This window comes from Vitis vinifera, chromosome 7 (genome assembly GCF_030704535.1).
Source record: "Vitis vinifera cultivar Pinot Noir 40024 chromosome 7, ASM3070453v1".
NCBI lineage: Eukaryota > Viridiplantae > Streptophyta > Magnoliopsida > Vitales > Vitaceae > Vitis > Vitis vinifera.
This window is the reverse complement of record NC_081811.1, coordinates 26,455,647-26,471,500: the sequence shown is the minus strand read 5'-3', so window position 1 is coordinate 26,471,500 and position 15,854 is coordinate 26,455,647. Positions and strand designations below refer to the sequence as shown.

The 15,854-nt window shown below is 37.5% G+C and overlaps 1 protein-coding gene across 4 annotated transcripts; it reads left to right on the top strand.

The window, feature by feature from the left end:
* Positions 1–395: 395 nt before the first annotated feature.
* LOC100257770 (U-box domain-containing protein 4) lies at positions 396–14,825 on the top strand. 4 transcript variants are annotated; one of them, XM_002283920.5, is made up of 6 exons: positions 396–524; positions 6,677–6,864; positions 9,712–9,992; positions 12,109–12,225; positions 12,424–14,409; positions 14,486–14,825. In XM_002283920.5, exons 3-6 carry the CDS (start codon positions 9,717–9,719, stop codon positions 14,534–14,536), a joined length of 2,430 nt encoding a protein of 809 aa, XP_002283956.2. In that variant the 5' UTR covers positions 396–524; positions 6,677–6,864; positions 9,712–9,716; the 3' UTR covers positions 14,537–14,825. The 4 variants fall into 4 exon arrangements, with proteins under 4 accessions (XP_002283956.2, XP_059594656.1, XP_010652752.1 ...); XM_010654449.3 differs by having other exon boundaries at positions 428–524; positions 6,734–6,864; XM_059738673.1 differs by having other exon boundaries at positions 12,424–14,825.
* The last annotated feature ends 1,029 nt before the right edge of the window (positions 14,826–15,854 follow it).

Here is a 15,854-nt window from a genome sequence, read left to right as displayed (position 1 = left end):
TGGGGCATGCATTTTCCTTAATAAAATTATACTCCTCAACAGAATTAGGACTTTTTAAAAATTCTCCTAATTATGAAATGTTTAAGATATTAAAATATGTTTCCAGAGAACACCGCTATGCCGGAGTAATACTTTTCAGAGTCATTAAATTGACAATTTATTTCCAAAAATATATTTTTATTTTCAAAAAGCAATTTGGGAAATGATTATAGTTTTGCATGATGATTATTATTACACGTATTAGTAATAATACACGAATTTGGCCATATTGATTATTTCAAGGTTTGGAGAGGCAAAATCGGAATTTATTACATCAAGTAGTGGATAATTTTTCAAAATTGGGAGAATATAGTTGAAAGAATCGGGGGGTTTCAATGCAAAAACAGTAAAGTAAAGGGGTTAGTTCACATAAATAGAATAATTTTAATAAAAGATCACGAAAAAAAAGGTTCTTCCACCGTTCGCCTCTGGAGACTGGGGAAAGAGGACGGAGAAGGAAGACACGATCACCTCACCACCACCAGGTAACCTAACCCTAACCCTAACTTCATTTTCTTCACCATTTTCTTCTAGAAAATTATAGAATCATAGCACATGATATTTAAGTGTGAAAGAAAATTGTCTGAATCAAAATTCAACGAGTTTGGGGGTTGGTGGTGTTTGAATTGGTGGATCATCCACAATAACAACCTAGGCTACGGATGAATGAGGGTTGGAATCGAAGAGGGATTCGAATCCTTCAATCCTTAACCATCTGCCACTCCGATTGGTGCCGCATAAATTCCCAAAACGCGACCTCAGCTGCAGCTTTTTACTCTCATCGCCGATCGTGTTACTAAGATCCGATCTTTCTCTCATTCTCTCTTTTTCTCTTCCTCTCTTTCTCTCTTTTTCTCGTCCACTCTATATATATTTGCGTAGACGTAGACTGGAAAATTTGAATAAACGGCTTTGATCGTGGTGGATGGTATGATTGGATTAAATAGATGGCTGGACAGGTGTTGGCATCACGGACCTTGTAACCATTAGTTTTGTGCAATTTGAGGTAACTTTGGATTACAGTTCATGGGATAAGGTCGAAGACTGAAGATCTTGCCATCTGTTAGTTGGATTCTCGACCAGCCTTTTCTTGTCTAAGACAATTTTGATTATCATAAAGGAAAGAACAGAACAAGACAGATTCTAATAGTTCTTTTCTTGATCACAATAAACCTCCGAAAAATATATATGTGGAGGACGAAGGGAAGCTAGGTTCCTACATTAAATCATAGCAGCAAATGGTAAATGTGACTAGGTTGATTACTTGGAGACGAATTGCTATCTCTAAATTTTTAGGAAGGGTAGGAAATACATATAGATATATAGTAAACCTCAAGATTTCAATTTACTGTTATAGAAGGAACACTGGTGAAAAACTATCTTCAAATGCACTCATAGCAGTATGAAACATGGGGTAAAATGATGTTTTTTTTTTTGGTGTGGATATATTGCTTTAGGAAGCAGGGTTCTGTAATATTTCCAAGAGGGCTTCTCATGAGTTGTGAAAGTGGGGGGAAATATCAGAAATGGGATTTCTGATGGGAGAGGAGTTTCTGATATCTATTGGTTGGTAAATTTGTAGGTTATGTTAATGTAATAGAGAATGTTGACCATATAATCTCAAAAGTGAAATAGGGAATGCTATTTTCTTAACATGGAAATTAGTTTGGAAAATTAATTTTTACTAATTTACATGTTTTAATACTTTTGGAGCTGGGTTATCTCATATTTAGTTCAGAAACTGATTTTGGGAGATGACACGGGAAAGAAGCAAAAAAATAAAGTGCTCTCTTCAAACCTTTTTTACTCTTTCTCCTACTTGATGGTTTTGGTGTCGAATGCTCCAAGCAAGTGTTCTTTCTTTTCCTTTAAATACTTAGGAAGGAGTAAGGGAAGGCCCTCATTGTTTATTTGTTGATTTAGAGGGGTATCTAGGATTCTGGTAAACACGTGTTATTTATGTTGGCAAATTGAGTACACAAATCTTATCCTCCTCCATTTTGTTGGTAGTTGGATCTCTGTGGGGTTTTCTTTTCTTTATTTTGGTGTTTATAGGTGTTGCCTTTTTTTGGTGAATTATGCTCTGGTTTTTGGCAAGCCAATTTTGTTGAGGAGAGGCAGAAGGAAGCTTGGAGCACCTTTAAGCTTGTTTTGGTGTATGTGAAAGGACGGAGTTTGTGTTGGGAGACTTACAAATTTTGTGGTTTAAGTATTCTCTAGGGACAAATGTTTAGCCTTGTTTGATTTGTTGAAAGTTTAGGATAGCTTAAGTTTATCCTTTTGTCTTTCCTTTCCAAATATCCCCATTACCTCTCATGCACTTGGCTTTGCCTCCTTTTGACACTTTTTTTAAGGATTATATTTAGACACCTTGAGGTTTTTGAAAATTGGATGGACATCACCTCTGGTTTATAGAATTACACTGCCACCCCTGGGACCACTAGTTAAATCTTATGGACCCTCCCTGCTATTATTTGATCATTTGCTTACTGATGGAATATACTAATGTCCACTAATTAGTTTATTTATTTTTTTTTTACACAAAAGCTTGTCTTAAGAGACGCTAAAAAAGGAGGTGCACCCAACGTCTACAGGTAGTATATACAAAAAACCAAACCAAACACCAGAAAAGAAAGAAAAAACCTAGAAAAGAGAGAGGCTAGCCAAAATAAAGAGCATCCAAAAATTTCAAATGAGAGGGAATTTCCAAATCTAAAAACTGCTAGGACCACTCTACAAGGGAATGGATAAAGAGATCCCTCAAACTTTGGTTTGACAATTCTTCATCTTTGAAGGTCCTTTGGTTGCGCTCTCCTCAAATACACCAAAATAAACAAATCGGAGCTAGCCACCAAACTACTCTTTTCTTCTTCCCTAGCCCTTTGAATTTTCATTCTAGTAGAAGATTTCTCACTAAAGCCGGGAACACCCAAACTAAACCAAAAGTTGTTAACAGCTAATTAGTTTATATAAATACCTACTTTGCCTTTCTTCAAAAAAAGTTTTAAGTAAATTAATCTCAATTTAGTTCTCAATATAATATTAAATATCACAACAATCATTTTATATTAATCCTAATTAAATTTAAAGCAGTTACTAAATCCTATATAATTTTTTTGATAGGTAAAATAAGCAATTATATTGAAAGTGTTTGAAAAAGGCACACAAAGCACACAGAGAGTATACAAATAGCGTTAAAAGGCAAGAAAAAGTGAAAAAACAACCACCACCACCACTAGATACAAAACCAATGCCCTAACAATCTAGTAAAATAGAATGCCCCTCAGCCAACCCTTTTACCTCCGCTATACCTTAACCTAAGAAATTTCCCTCTCCTTAGCTCCTCACCATCTGGACTGATAATAGAAGCACCTTTGATTCCTTAAAGCAAACTGGATACAAACTAGGTTTGCTTTCTAAGCTCTAACTATTGGCTTTATAATTTTTCTCCTCCCTATTATTGGCCCTTCTGACATTCCAGAAGATAATGCTCATCTTCATTGACCAACAGACACTAGCTCTGAAACTCCCTTACCATTAACACTTCCCCTTCGTCCTGCTCCATTGTAATTCACTGAGCATTCCAACCTTCTTAACCCTCTTTCAAATTTTGAAGGAAATGCTTTCTTCCTCCTCTCGACATTTTCTTGAACCTTACAACCCTTTCTCACCTTAATTTTTCTTAGGAGAGCCAATGTTTCTTCCTCAAAGCCCTTGGTTAGCATGCCTAACCACTTACTGAAAACAGTCAGGCTACTGCCGGACCCCTCTTCTGAAAAAACTGCCCTTTCTCGATCCTTCCCACAATCCTCTACCTTTATCCCCACCTCCAAACACCTTAGGGCTTCCACAAACTTCTCCCCCATACTGCCATCCACCAAATCATACGTAGCAGACCATCATCCTCTCATGGAGTAACTACTTTGAAACCTTCCTCCACAACCCTAGAATTCCCAAAACTCCCCTCCACTTGCGAGCAATCAGAAATACCCAAAGAAGAGGATGAGAAGGCCATGCTCCTAAGAGATTTCACAGAGAGAACAAAAGAACCCAGAAATCTAGAAGCTTCCGCCATTAAAGCTTTATTCGTACTCAAAGAACAACCCACCAACTATGTGACTTGCCGGTATGACTCAACATGAGGTCATCCTCAACTTCATTCCATGCTGAATCTATCAAATGGTGATCACTTCTTGTAGCTAAGAATTCCATCTATAACGATGACGATGGTCGGGGGTGCTTCCCTATATAACAAAAAAATTATTTTTCCACTAACCCTGATTAAGTTTTTTTTAATAAGATGAAATTTTAACTAACCTGAAAAAATTATAAGTTAAAATCACCACATAATACTCAGTAGATAAAAATTATGTTATATTAATCATATATTATAAAAATATTAATCTTAATTAATTTTGATTAATCATTAAATCCTTTTTAACTTAACTTCAAAATAGTTTTAATTTAACTTTAAAGTAACATCTAAATTCGATTATAACTAAATTTAAAATAACCTCTAAATTTGCTTATCATTTTTTTCAAACCCAATTCTTCAATGCACTTTCTTCCCCTCCACCCAATCCTAAATCCAAATCCAAAAAATCCCAACCCTATATTCTTTTTAAAAGAGTACTAGACTCCATAGTTGTATTTCCATGACTGCACTTCCATCACAGTTGCCTCATCAATTTGGCCAAGTTCATCTTCTTCTACCATGGTTGTACCCTTTAACCTTTTTCAACCTCATTAATTTTGTTACTCCTACCATGGTTGTGCACATTGCAAACTAGAGGTGGAGTTCAACATTAGGGCATCAACGGAGCATGTGAGAACGGGGGTTTTGCAAAAACTAAACAATGGAGTTTAAATCAAAAGCTACTTTTTCTTTTTAATTTTTTTCCCCTTGGATTAAAAGTCATTATTTATTTATTAGATTTCAGATTTGAAGATTGTTTGCATGGTTACTACTATGTGCCATGAGTCTATATTTTGTTTTATGTTTTTTTTTTCCATTGTTTTCCCCCTAAAGAAATTAGGGTTTCTAGGTTTAGTTTCAGAAAGAACTGGTGGGAAGAAAAAAGAAAAAGGAAAAACAATGTTGTTTTCTCTCTTTTATAAGCAAGGCCTCTTTTATAAGTGAGGTAATTTTGTCATTTCCTAGTTTTGTTAACTACCATTAGAGGTTTTAGAAAGAACTAGTGGAGAAGAAGAAAAAAGAAAAAGGAAAAACAACGTTGTTTTACCACTTTTATAAGTGAGGTAATTTGTCATTCCTTAGTTTTGTTAACTACTATTAGAGGGCAAAATCTGATCGGTGGCAGCTGTGTAATTTTACAAACTAGAGGGGTGTTTGTGCAATTGTTAGAAGCCTAAGGGGTCTGAGTTTGGTTTACCGAAACAAGGCTAATCATTTGCCTATGGAGTAACATCTGCTCAAGTTTGCCAATATGTAGACTGCAAAGCTAAAGGAGGAAAAATTATTTGCGTAAGAAGGAAGCTAGTCATAGTACTTCTTTTTCAACTAAGTTCCATCTTTATGCCTCTTGAGGTAGTTTAGAAAATGGTTTTCCTATACAGGAGAGTTTCTGATAACTATGCTTTAGGTAACTTGGTATGTCATTGTATTTTGTTTGCTATCTTTAGCTTATTGAAGAATGTGTAGAAAACTCAAGGTGAAAGAAAAAAGACAATGTGTTACAAAGTTGGATTTTTTCCCCTTTTTGGACAGGCAATAATGATTTTCTGAAAATGCCTAACAGAAGGAGACACCACCTTATGTTCCCAGGAGGAAATGATAGGTGTATTTAAAGCAGTTACTGAGATGGGGAATTAAAAAAATTAAATGCTATTGAAAAAAAAAAAAAATCATTAAGGAGGCTTACAACCTCCTTGTTGCTTCGAATGATATTGTATTCCCGAATAAGGGCATTTAGGTGGACAAGGTCCCAACTAAAGTTGTGTTTTTTGCTTGGGAGGCCACATGGGGAAAGGTCCTAACTTTGGATAGGCTACAAAGAAGGGGGTGGCAGTTCCCCAACCGATGTTTTTTTGTGTGGGTGTGAAGAGGAGACTGTAAATCATATTCTTCTACATTGTACAGTGGTCCGGGTACTCTGGGAGATTGTCTTCGTCTTGTTTGGCATTCAGTGGGTGTTCCCTGAAACGGTTAAAGATATGTTGTTCAGTTGGAGGGGTTCTTTTGTGGGGAAAAAAAGGAAAAAGGTTTGGACTTCCATCCCGTTGTGTATTTTTTGGACGGTTTGGAAGGAAAGGAATAGATTAGCTTTTAGGGGGGGATTCTTATCTATACAGAAACTCAAAAATTCTTTTGTATGTAATTTGTGGAGTTGGGCTAGGGTGTATATTGGAGAGGAGTCCTCTTCACTCATAGGTTTTCTAGAGTGGCTCGCGTCCAATTGAGGGTAGGTAGGATTGTGGGCTTTTTGTGGCTTTTGGGTTTGGCTGCTTTGTATACGTCCTGTATGCTGTGTGGCTTTTTGCCTTTTTAATATAACATCTGCTTACTTATCAAAAAAAAAAAAAAAAAAAAAAATCATGCTAACCTAGTAGTTTCGACAGCTGCTGATTTTAATATTAATGTTTTAGACTGGTGATTTAGAATTTCAAATTTATGCAGTGTTGCTCGAACCGGAGAATTTAAATTCCTAAAAATCTGTGTGCATTGGATCTTTAGATTCAGCTGGTACATGGGTCTTGTTTGTGGATGTTCAAAAGACTGCATTCCTATGGTTCGATTTGTTCCTCAGGATCAGCAATGTGAGAAAGATTACTTTGGTGTCTGAATTTCAGGTTTATGTTGAGAAGGTACATTTCATACTGTTTTTTTATCTGATACATAGTTTGATTATTGCTTTTTATCAGAACATAGTGGATGAATCTATATTTTACACATATCTGTCTTGTTGTGTATATGGTTGTTAAAACAGGGGCACTGCAAAACCCCTGCTATGGTGCCTCACTTCCATGTGCTTTGTTAGAAAGGCATGCTTTTTTTTTATTATTATTGGTAATTAATTCAGTGAATTGTTGTCATTTTGATGTAGGATAACCCTAGGATGGTTGTCTACAATCAAATAAAGCGTTCTAGGACTAAAATCCTTAGGGTTTAAGGAGGGGAACAAGAATAAAGTTGTAGCAGCAGGAAAAAATTATATATGAGAAAAGGAAAAATAAAGAAGATAGCTAAGAAACCTTAAAGTCCCACTAAAACCTTTTAGGAGTTTCACTTAGAAGAAAAGTAATGGAGTCTCACCATTGAAAGTTCTTTACAAGGGTTGGCTACAAATTATTGTAAGTGATCTTAGAATCAAATAGGAATGAAATATGTTTGGGTAGCTGAGTTTGTGTTGTTTGCTGGAAGGAGTGAAAGCTTGTTGTAGGGAGGAAGCAAACAGGAGGTGGAGGTGGCTTTTTGACTGGGAGGATAGGGAAAGGAAGTTCAGGTTGGAGTGCTGTTCAAATTAGGTGGGAATGTTCATACTCTATTCTGTCCATGATCTTGAGGCAAAGAGATTTTGTCTCATTGTCCCAAAGGGTAAGGGGATCATAGCGGGGTGGGCTACTCTGGCTGAGAAGCTCCGAAGCTTAGAAGTGGTTTCCTCTGTAGAGGCAAGGAATCTATTCACTCCAGTTGTATCTTTGTGTATGAAGGGTTGTAATGTTCCAACAAAGCCAGTGAAACGGATGTTTGCTGATGTTGCTAAGTTGAAGCTTGGGAGGGTAGGAGAAGCAATTTGGCTCCAGTTGGGGGGCAGGGAGGTGCAAAGCAGGGTTTAGGCTGTTGCTTGGTTGGCGAGAAGTTTCAGACCTGGTCCTAGAGTTGTCTTCTTTATGGAGTTGGGTGACTTATCATTGATCTCTAAAGGGGGGAGTGAGAATTGCTAAGCTGGGAGGTGCACTTCTCTTGCTCAAGTTTGAGCTTAGATCTAAGGCAGAGAGGGTGTTTGCAAGATGTTTAAGGAGAAACCTTTGCATTTGAAAAAATGGGGCCCAGAGGCCGGGCGTTTGAGAAAAGGTGTGCATGCTAAGGAAGTGTGGGTGACGGTGGTGGGGCTCTCGCTGCATTTATGGAGTCGAGAAGTGTTCAAAAAACTCGGGAATTGTTGCGGAGTTTTTGTCGCCATGGACGAGGACACTGCCCATTTTTCACAGTTGCAATGGGCCAAAGTCTTGGTGAAAGCGGATGGGAGAGTTTTACCTAATTTGTTACAGGTGGTGGATGATTTGACTTGCTTTGCCATTCAGTTGTGGTACTGCCTTGGTTCTCACAGGTGTGCTCCAGTTTACTTTTTGTTATATATAATGTATAACTCTCTTTGCCTATCAAAAAAAATAAAATAAAACAAAAAAAGAAGTAGAAAGGTATCACTAAAAGATGGAGGAGCGATATCCACGAGCAACTTGGCTTGAGAGCAGGAACTGAGGATGTTGTTAGCAGTCTCTGAATTAAGTGTACATAAGCAAGACCAAGAATTTCTGAGTGTCACGGATGGTCTTTTGAATAGCCTATGGTGTGCCAAACCTGCTCAGAAGTCTTACTCCCAGACATGAGGTGGAAGCCGGCAATGTATTAGGCTAGCAGTTCCTGTCTTAAATTTCTGCACTAGTTTTTGTCGTTTTAGTTCTTGAATCACTCAAAACTCAAAAAGTTGGACCAATAAATTGTCTGTCTAAAATCCAAGTTAAGTTTGCCCACTAAATGTCAAAGAGAGCATTAATATTAGAAAGCCCTAATTTGTTCTCATTTAAAATTTTAATTTATGATGACTTGATGGAGTATTTTTTATTTGTAGACATTAAATAGAGGATTATTTTATATTATTACTACTATCACTACTGCTGCTGCTATTGCTGCTACTGCTGTTTCTACTACTATATATTTTGTTATTAATATGATATTTTAGACTCAGATGCTTGTGATATGCTTTCCTTGCACCTGGTTTGGGTTATATATATTGAACTTTTTATGACACATGATGTACTAAATGGAGTATGTTATGATATGAGAGTATTAAATGGAAAATATTGTCACTATTGTTGTTTCAATTGTTGTTAATGTTATGATACTTGAGATTCAAAATTTTGTGATATGTTCTCCTTATGCATAGCCTCATGGGATGATAAAAATCTTTGCTCTTTTTTTTTTTTTGCTTTCAGTGGAGACGTTTTGTGAGTCCATGAGCATGGTCTGGGTAGTTTGCATGGTATAAACTGAAATTAAGCCTTTTAAATTCATATGATGAAGTTCGCCTTGGAAGAAATCAGGGTTTATCTTGAAGTGAAACTTCTGTCTTACCTATGCAGGCTTGAAGTTAAACATTTTGTAAATTAACACAGTATCTCCTAACTAACAGAAGTGGTCAATGTTTAATGCAAGGTGGAAGCCATGACAATGATTGGCTCCCATTTATAACTGTTTTTCATTTTTATCTTTTACTACTTTAGACCAGATATGGTTGTATAGATTTTGTCACTCTCCAAGTACTTGACCATTTTGGTATGTAAAATTGTTACACACTAATAATAAATATAAATTATGTATTATTCCTTTTCCATTATATATGTAGTATCTTGTCTTTCATCCTTTTAGAAATTTGCTTTTGATTCAGTAGCTTTAGCCGAGAAATCATTTTGATTTTGTTCTTGATACAGGTTTGATGGAGATATCATTGTTAAAAAGGCTTCTAAACAAAATTTCCTCATTTTTCCTTTTATCATCTCATGACAACATAGATTCCGAACCTGTTCGGAAGTACTACCAGAAGATAGAAGAGATATTAAAGTTGTTGAAGCCAATACTTAGCACCATTATCGATTCTGAAATAGCTTCTGATGAACTGCTTAATAAGGCATTTGAAGAACTGGGTCGATCTGTTGATGACCTGCAGGAGCTCTTTGAAAACTGCCATCCACTGATGAGTAAAGTTTATTTTGTAAGTTTAAATTATGTTTACAACTATAGTTCCTGAGTTTTAGAAATATAAATTTCCATTTAAGGGAGCTACAATACTTGAAAGGAACTTGTAAGAATCAGCATCCTCATGGTTAGAGTATGTTGACCGTTACAGGTTTTACTTGCCCTTAGTCTATGTTAGGCTCTATTTTTTACTTACATATTTGTATAGGCTGAAGTAATATTGTCATTCAATGCTTTCTTAGTATTTTCGATACATGGAGAGACCTAATATAGCTGTATGACCACGTTCATCTTTCTCCTTTTCTTATCACTCTCCTCTTTAAACATAGTATCAAAGAATTGCTCTATATTATTTTTTCACATTCTTGCTTCTTTCATTTCACATCTGTTTTTTCCTGTCAAATGAGTCACCATTCAGTCTGGTTGGCTTCAGTATTTGAGGAAAAAAAAGGGTGTTGGCACTGAATGGTTGTTAGGTGGTGCTGAAAACAAAGCGGTTGTGGTGACGAGTTGTTAGAGTTGGGCAGTAGCTAGTAAACAAGGTTGCCGAGAGCATAAGTGGGAGGAGTTGTTCATCATTGTTGGAATATTAATGATAGAGAAGGTGCCAGTGGAACTGTTCAAAATAATAGTATTAGAACAGTATTGGTCATACAATTTGGTTTCAGGTGAAACATAAAGATCCATAACAAAATATCTCCAAAAATAATGGAGAAATAAGAAACGAAAAATGAATAGAGGCATAAAAAAAGTAGAACACAAAATATGTTAAGACATAATGGAGTTCAAAATGCTATTTTAGGCCTTGTCTGATGACTTACCATAATAGTACACCAGAGTTGGTTATTAAATGTTAACTACAACTGAAAAAAAAAACATTGATTTAAATATTGTAAAACAATTTAGCAATAGGTAATTTCCAATGCTAATATAGATCTAACCATGGACTTTACACCTTCATCTCACACTTCATAGGATCCATGAACAATGAATTTACTGTCTTGTTTTTTTTTTTTCTTCCAATTGCAGAAATTCAAAATAAAAAAATAGGATGTTTTTTCCCCAAGCCTGATATAAATCCTATCATGGGCATTGCATCTTTGCTCACTGCATTTTAACAATATCATGGATCCATGGCAATTGGTTTAAGTTGTAAGTTTATTTTTAATTTATTAAGCGAATGAGTTCCAATGTTCAAAAATTCAAATCTTTTAGCTTGGGTGGATTTAAAACTGTGCTAGAACTGAGTACATGCAACAGTGACTGACAAAATCAAAGCATGTGAAAGTTGAAACACATGAACACAAAAAGTCACCTCCTTTGTTTGAAATGAAAGAAGAAGCTGCTCTCAAAGTATAATACAGGAAGGTTGGAAGCTTCAAACACCTAGTAGTTTGAATTTTTGAAAAACCATCCAAAGTATTAATTTCATTCTATCTCCAACCTGTCCTCCCCTCTCTTTGGTGTTAGAATTGGTAAGAAATGAAGATATGGAGTTCATTTTAAGTATTGGCAGGTGGGTTGGCTATTGGCCTCTATGTCTCAGTCTTTTCAAGATGTATAATGAGACAACAGTATCAGAATGTCTCACTAGCTATCAGATGATCCCTTGTGCTTTTATGATTTTTTCCATCTTGTATCTTGGTCCCAAATCATTCTAAGACGATACTGAGGTGCACCAGATGAAATTGAGGTGTATCAGATGAGGCTTTGTACCATGGGCAGTAGTGATGATGGTAATGCCTACAGTGGTCAGGGTTTAATGAAAGCCACAATATGATGGTGGATGTGATGGAGGTGGTGGTGATCAATAAATTGCCAAGTGTAAGCTGGTAGCAGTGGTTGTGGTGGTATTTTTGTATGTATATTAATCTTAAGCTTCCATCCCAAAACCTTCTTGCTTGAATGCTTAATGTGTAGACCTTACTGTTTTTTCATATTCTGTACTGTGGTGGATTTCTTTCATATTGTGCTGCCTTTAAGAGATTTGTAATTGGCATGTAGTTGAGGTTTTAGTTAACCTTTTATTTGAAATTTAATATTGGGAGCTACTGTATTTCTTGTATGCAATAGTAATATTGGATGTGCAATTTTCCTAATAATCTCATCTTTTTCATTTTTTTTATGTATAGGTTCTGCAAATTGAACTATCGATATCAAAGATTAGAACTTCTGGCCTGGAAATTTTTCAGCAGCTTAAATCATCTCATCAATGCCTCCCTGATGAATTGAGTTCGGCATCTCTTGAGGTACTGAATAAAGAAAAGATGCTTCTAGTTTTTAGCTTCTTTAATACATTGTAGATAGAGCATAGCTCTCAACTTCTCGAATTCATTTGTATAAAGTACATTGATTGGATGTAAAGCCATCTCTCAGATGGTCAAATCATCAAGCATGAGCAGCTAAAATCCCTTCATATGTCTAATACTTGGCACAACTGATTGCAGACATGCATACAGAAAGTTAAGCACATGGGATATGAACAAACATCAACTATACTTCAAGAAGCAATAAGAAATCAAGTGCAGGGTGCCGGGTCCAGCTCAGAGAGCCTGATGAAACTTGCAGATTGCCTGAGCCTAAGGTCAAACCAGGAGCTTCTAATTGAGGCTGTGGCTCTGGAAAAGCTGAAGGAGAATGCTGAACAAGCTGAAAAAACTGAGGAAGCTGAATATATTGATCAAATGATTACTCTTGCTACCCAAATGCATGATCGTTTTATCATAACGAAACAGTCCCAGAGCTGTAATCCCATTCCAATACCGGCTGATTTCTGCTGTCCTCTCTCCCTTGAACTGATGACAGACCCTGTAATTGTGGCATCAGGGCAAACCTACGAGCGGGCTTTTATCAGGAAATGGCTTGATCTTGGGCTAACTGTTTGCCCTAAAACAAGGCAAACTCTGGCACACACCAACCTAATACCCAACTACACTGTAAAGGCTCTGATTGCAAATTGGTGTGAGTCTAACAATGTGAAGCTGCCTGACCCTGTAAAGTCTTTGAATTTAAATCAGTCCTCACCCCTTCTTGCCCATGCAGAGCCCGGTGCTCCAAGGGATGCACATAATGTTCCTCATTCCAGGGCCAGCCAACCAATGTCACCTGAGTCAACTCGCTTTACTGGTTCTCCTGGAAATAACTTAGTCTCATCTGGTGGAATCCATCGAGAAGGAACTTCTCCATCACATCCCCGTTCTCGCTCAGAGGGTTCCTTGTCCGGTGTAGCTGGAAATGGGCATGGGTCAGATATTGAAGACAGAAGTATGGATTCAGTTGGCCAGCCCTCTACATTACCATCAAGAAAAGAATCTTCTAATTCTACTGGGGCTGATGCAAATTTGTGTCGAACTGCCTCAGCCTCCACTTTGCCTTGTAATGCAAATTCTTCTGAAGGGACGCTAGGGGCTGATATTGGAGTCTACAGCAGTGATGTTTCTGGGGAGATGACTCCAGAGCCACAGGCTGCTGCTGCTAACTTGACAACCCCACAGAGAGAACCTGATTTTCCACTTCGGTTGGAGACAAGGGCTAGGAGCCAAGCAATGTGGCGCCGGCCATCAGAGAGGTTTGTTCCAAGGATAGTGTCTTCTCCAACTACTGAAACGAGAGCTGATCTTTCTGGCGTTGAAGCCCAAGTTCAGAGGCTGGTTGAGGACTTGAAGAGCGAGTCAGTTGAGACTCAAAGAGAGGCCACATCTGAACTTCGACTGCTTGCCAAGCACAACATGGATAATCGGATCGTAATTGCAAACTGTGGGGCCATAAGCCTGTTGGTTAATCTACTTCGTTCAGAGGATGCAAAGGCTCAGGAAAATGCCGTTACAGCACTTCTCAACTTATCTATCAATGACAATAACAAAACTGCAATTGCAAATGCTCAGGCAATCGAACCTTTGATTCATGTCCTGCAGACAGGGAGCCCCGAGGCTAAGGAGAATTCAGCTGCCACTCTTTTTAGCCTCTCAGTGATTGAGGATAACAAGGCCGCGATTGGCAGATCAGGAGCAATTGCACCTCTTGTTGAATTATTAGGCAACGGGACCCCTAGGGGAAAGAAAGATGCAGCCACAGCTTTATTTAATTTGTCAATATTTCATGAAAACAAGACCCGTATTGTGCAGGCTGGTGCTGTGAGGCATCTTGTCGAGTTGATGGACCCTGCAGCTGGAATGGTTGATAAGGCAGTTGCTGTTCTGGCTAATCTTGCTACTATTACTGAGGGGAGGCATGCGATTGATCAGGCAGGAGGGATCCCTGTTCTTGTTGAAGTTGTTGAATTAGGTTCTGCAAGAGGGAAGGAGAATGCAGCTGCTGCTCTTCTACAGCTGTGCTCAAACAGCAGTAGATCCTGTATTAAGGTGCTTCAGGAGGGAGCTGTCCCACCATTAGTGGCATTGTCGCAATCTGGCACCCCAAGAGCCAAGGAAAAGGTAGCTTATTATCATTGGTTTTGCTTTTCCACTCTTCCTTACCCTAAAACTGAGCTGAGTTTTTTGTTGCATTCAGGCACAGGCACTTCTGAACTGCTTCAGAAGCCGTCATGCTGGTAGGGGGTGAAAACATAATCTTTGGTGTCATCCTATGTTGTGAGTTAAATTTTATACAGTGTGTAAATTTTATGTTGCAAATAATGCATATTAAGGTGCTGCTGCTTGGATTTTACATTTTCTTTTGGGGAAAAAAATGATTTATGGAGAGGTTCATTGAGTCCTCTCATGACTGCCTTACCAAATGTGAGTGTGGAGAAAAGTTATACCTGTGATTCTAGTCTTCCTAGTCTCTGTAATGTGAGCTTTGGCAAGACCATGACATATGAATAATTAGTTCTATTCGGTTTTGTCATGTCCCTCTCATGTGTACTTTCTCTGCATTTTTGTCTTGCATTCTTTATTTATTATTATATTAATCTAGTATCAGGCAGATTTTCCTGAAGCCTACAAATTGGGGAAGTTGGTGGTTACAATTTTTTAGTTTCAGAAAGTTTGAATTTAGTCTTGGAAATGGATCTGAAATAGTCATACCCAATAGTCAACAATGCTATCTTTTTTTTTTTATAGGAAACCACGCGTGAATATATTGATAGAAAAAGAAGTACAAAAGGAGGATGAGGAATCCTCCCGCCAAAACAATGCTATCTTCTTAGCTAATTATTCTAATTCCATAGCAAGAATGATCTTTTGGCTAATGCAGTGCATCTTTTGGATGGCATCTCCTAAATGATCATCCATGATTTGCTCAGGTGCATTATTACTAACCTGAGAAGCAGTAAATCAAGAATTTAAATCCACAACACCTCCTGCCCTTTTGCTGGATGAATGCTTGTGGGCAAGGGCAGACCTTTTTCCCTGCTATGATTATCTACTTGCTGTCACTACCAATTCTAATTATTATCTATTTTCTCTGTAAATTATAAGGAAAATGTTTGATTTTCTGAAATGCTCCGCTAAATTGCTTGTGTTGTATGCCGGTGGCTTAGTATGTACTTGGAGCAAGATGAAGGACATATATCCACTGTATCTAGGAGGATGAGTAAATTGGGTGAGCAATTTTTTGGTGTTGGTAGAATTTCTCAAATTATAGGAAGGTCAATTTCTGGAGCTGATTGGTTTTGACACTGCTATTTTAGTTAAAACTGCAATCAGCACGAGAGGGTACAAGACAGGTGAGGTGACCGATTTTAAGCTTCATCTACGACCCTGTAGCCCAGCTAAACCCATGGCAAAGTAGGGTTGCCATTCAATCAAGTGCATTGACTAAACCCTGTTGTTTACATCTTCTTCATATTCATTCAAGGGTCTTTCTTCCAAGTGAACTTTTTACCATTAGTGAGGCACACCTTTTTTTTTTTCATTGGTGTTATTGTTTGAGTTTATTC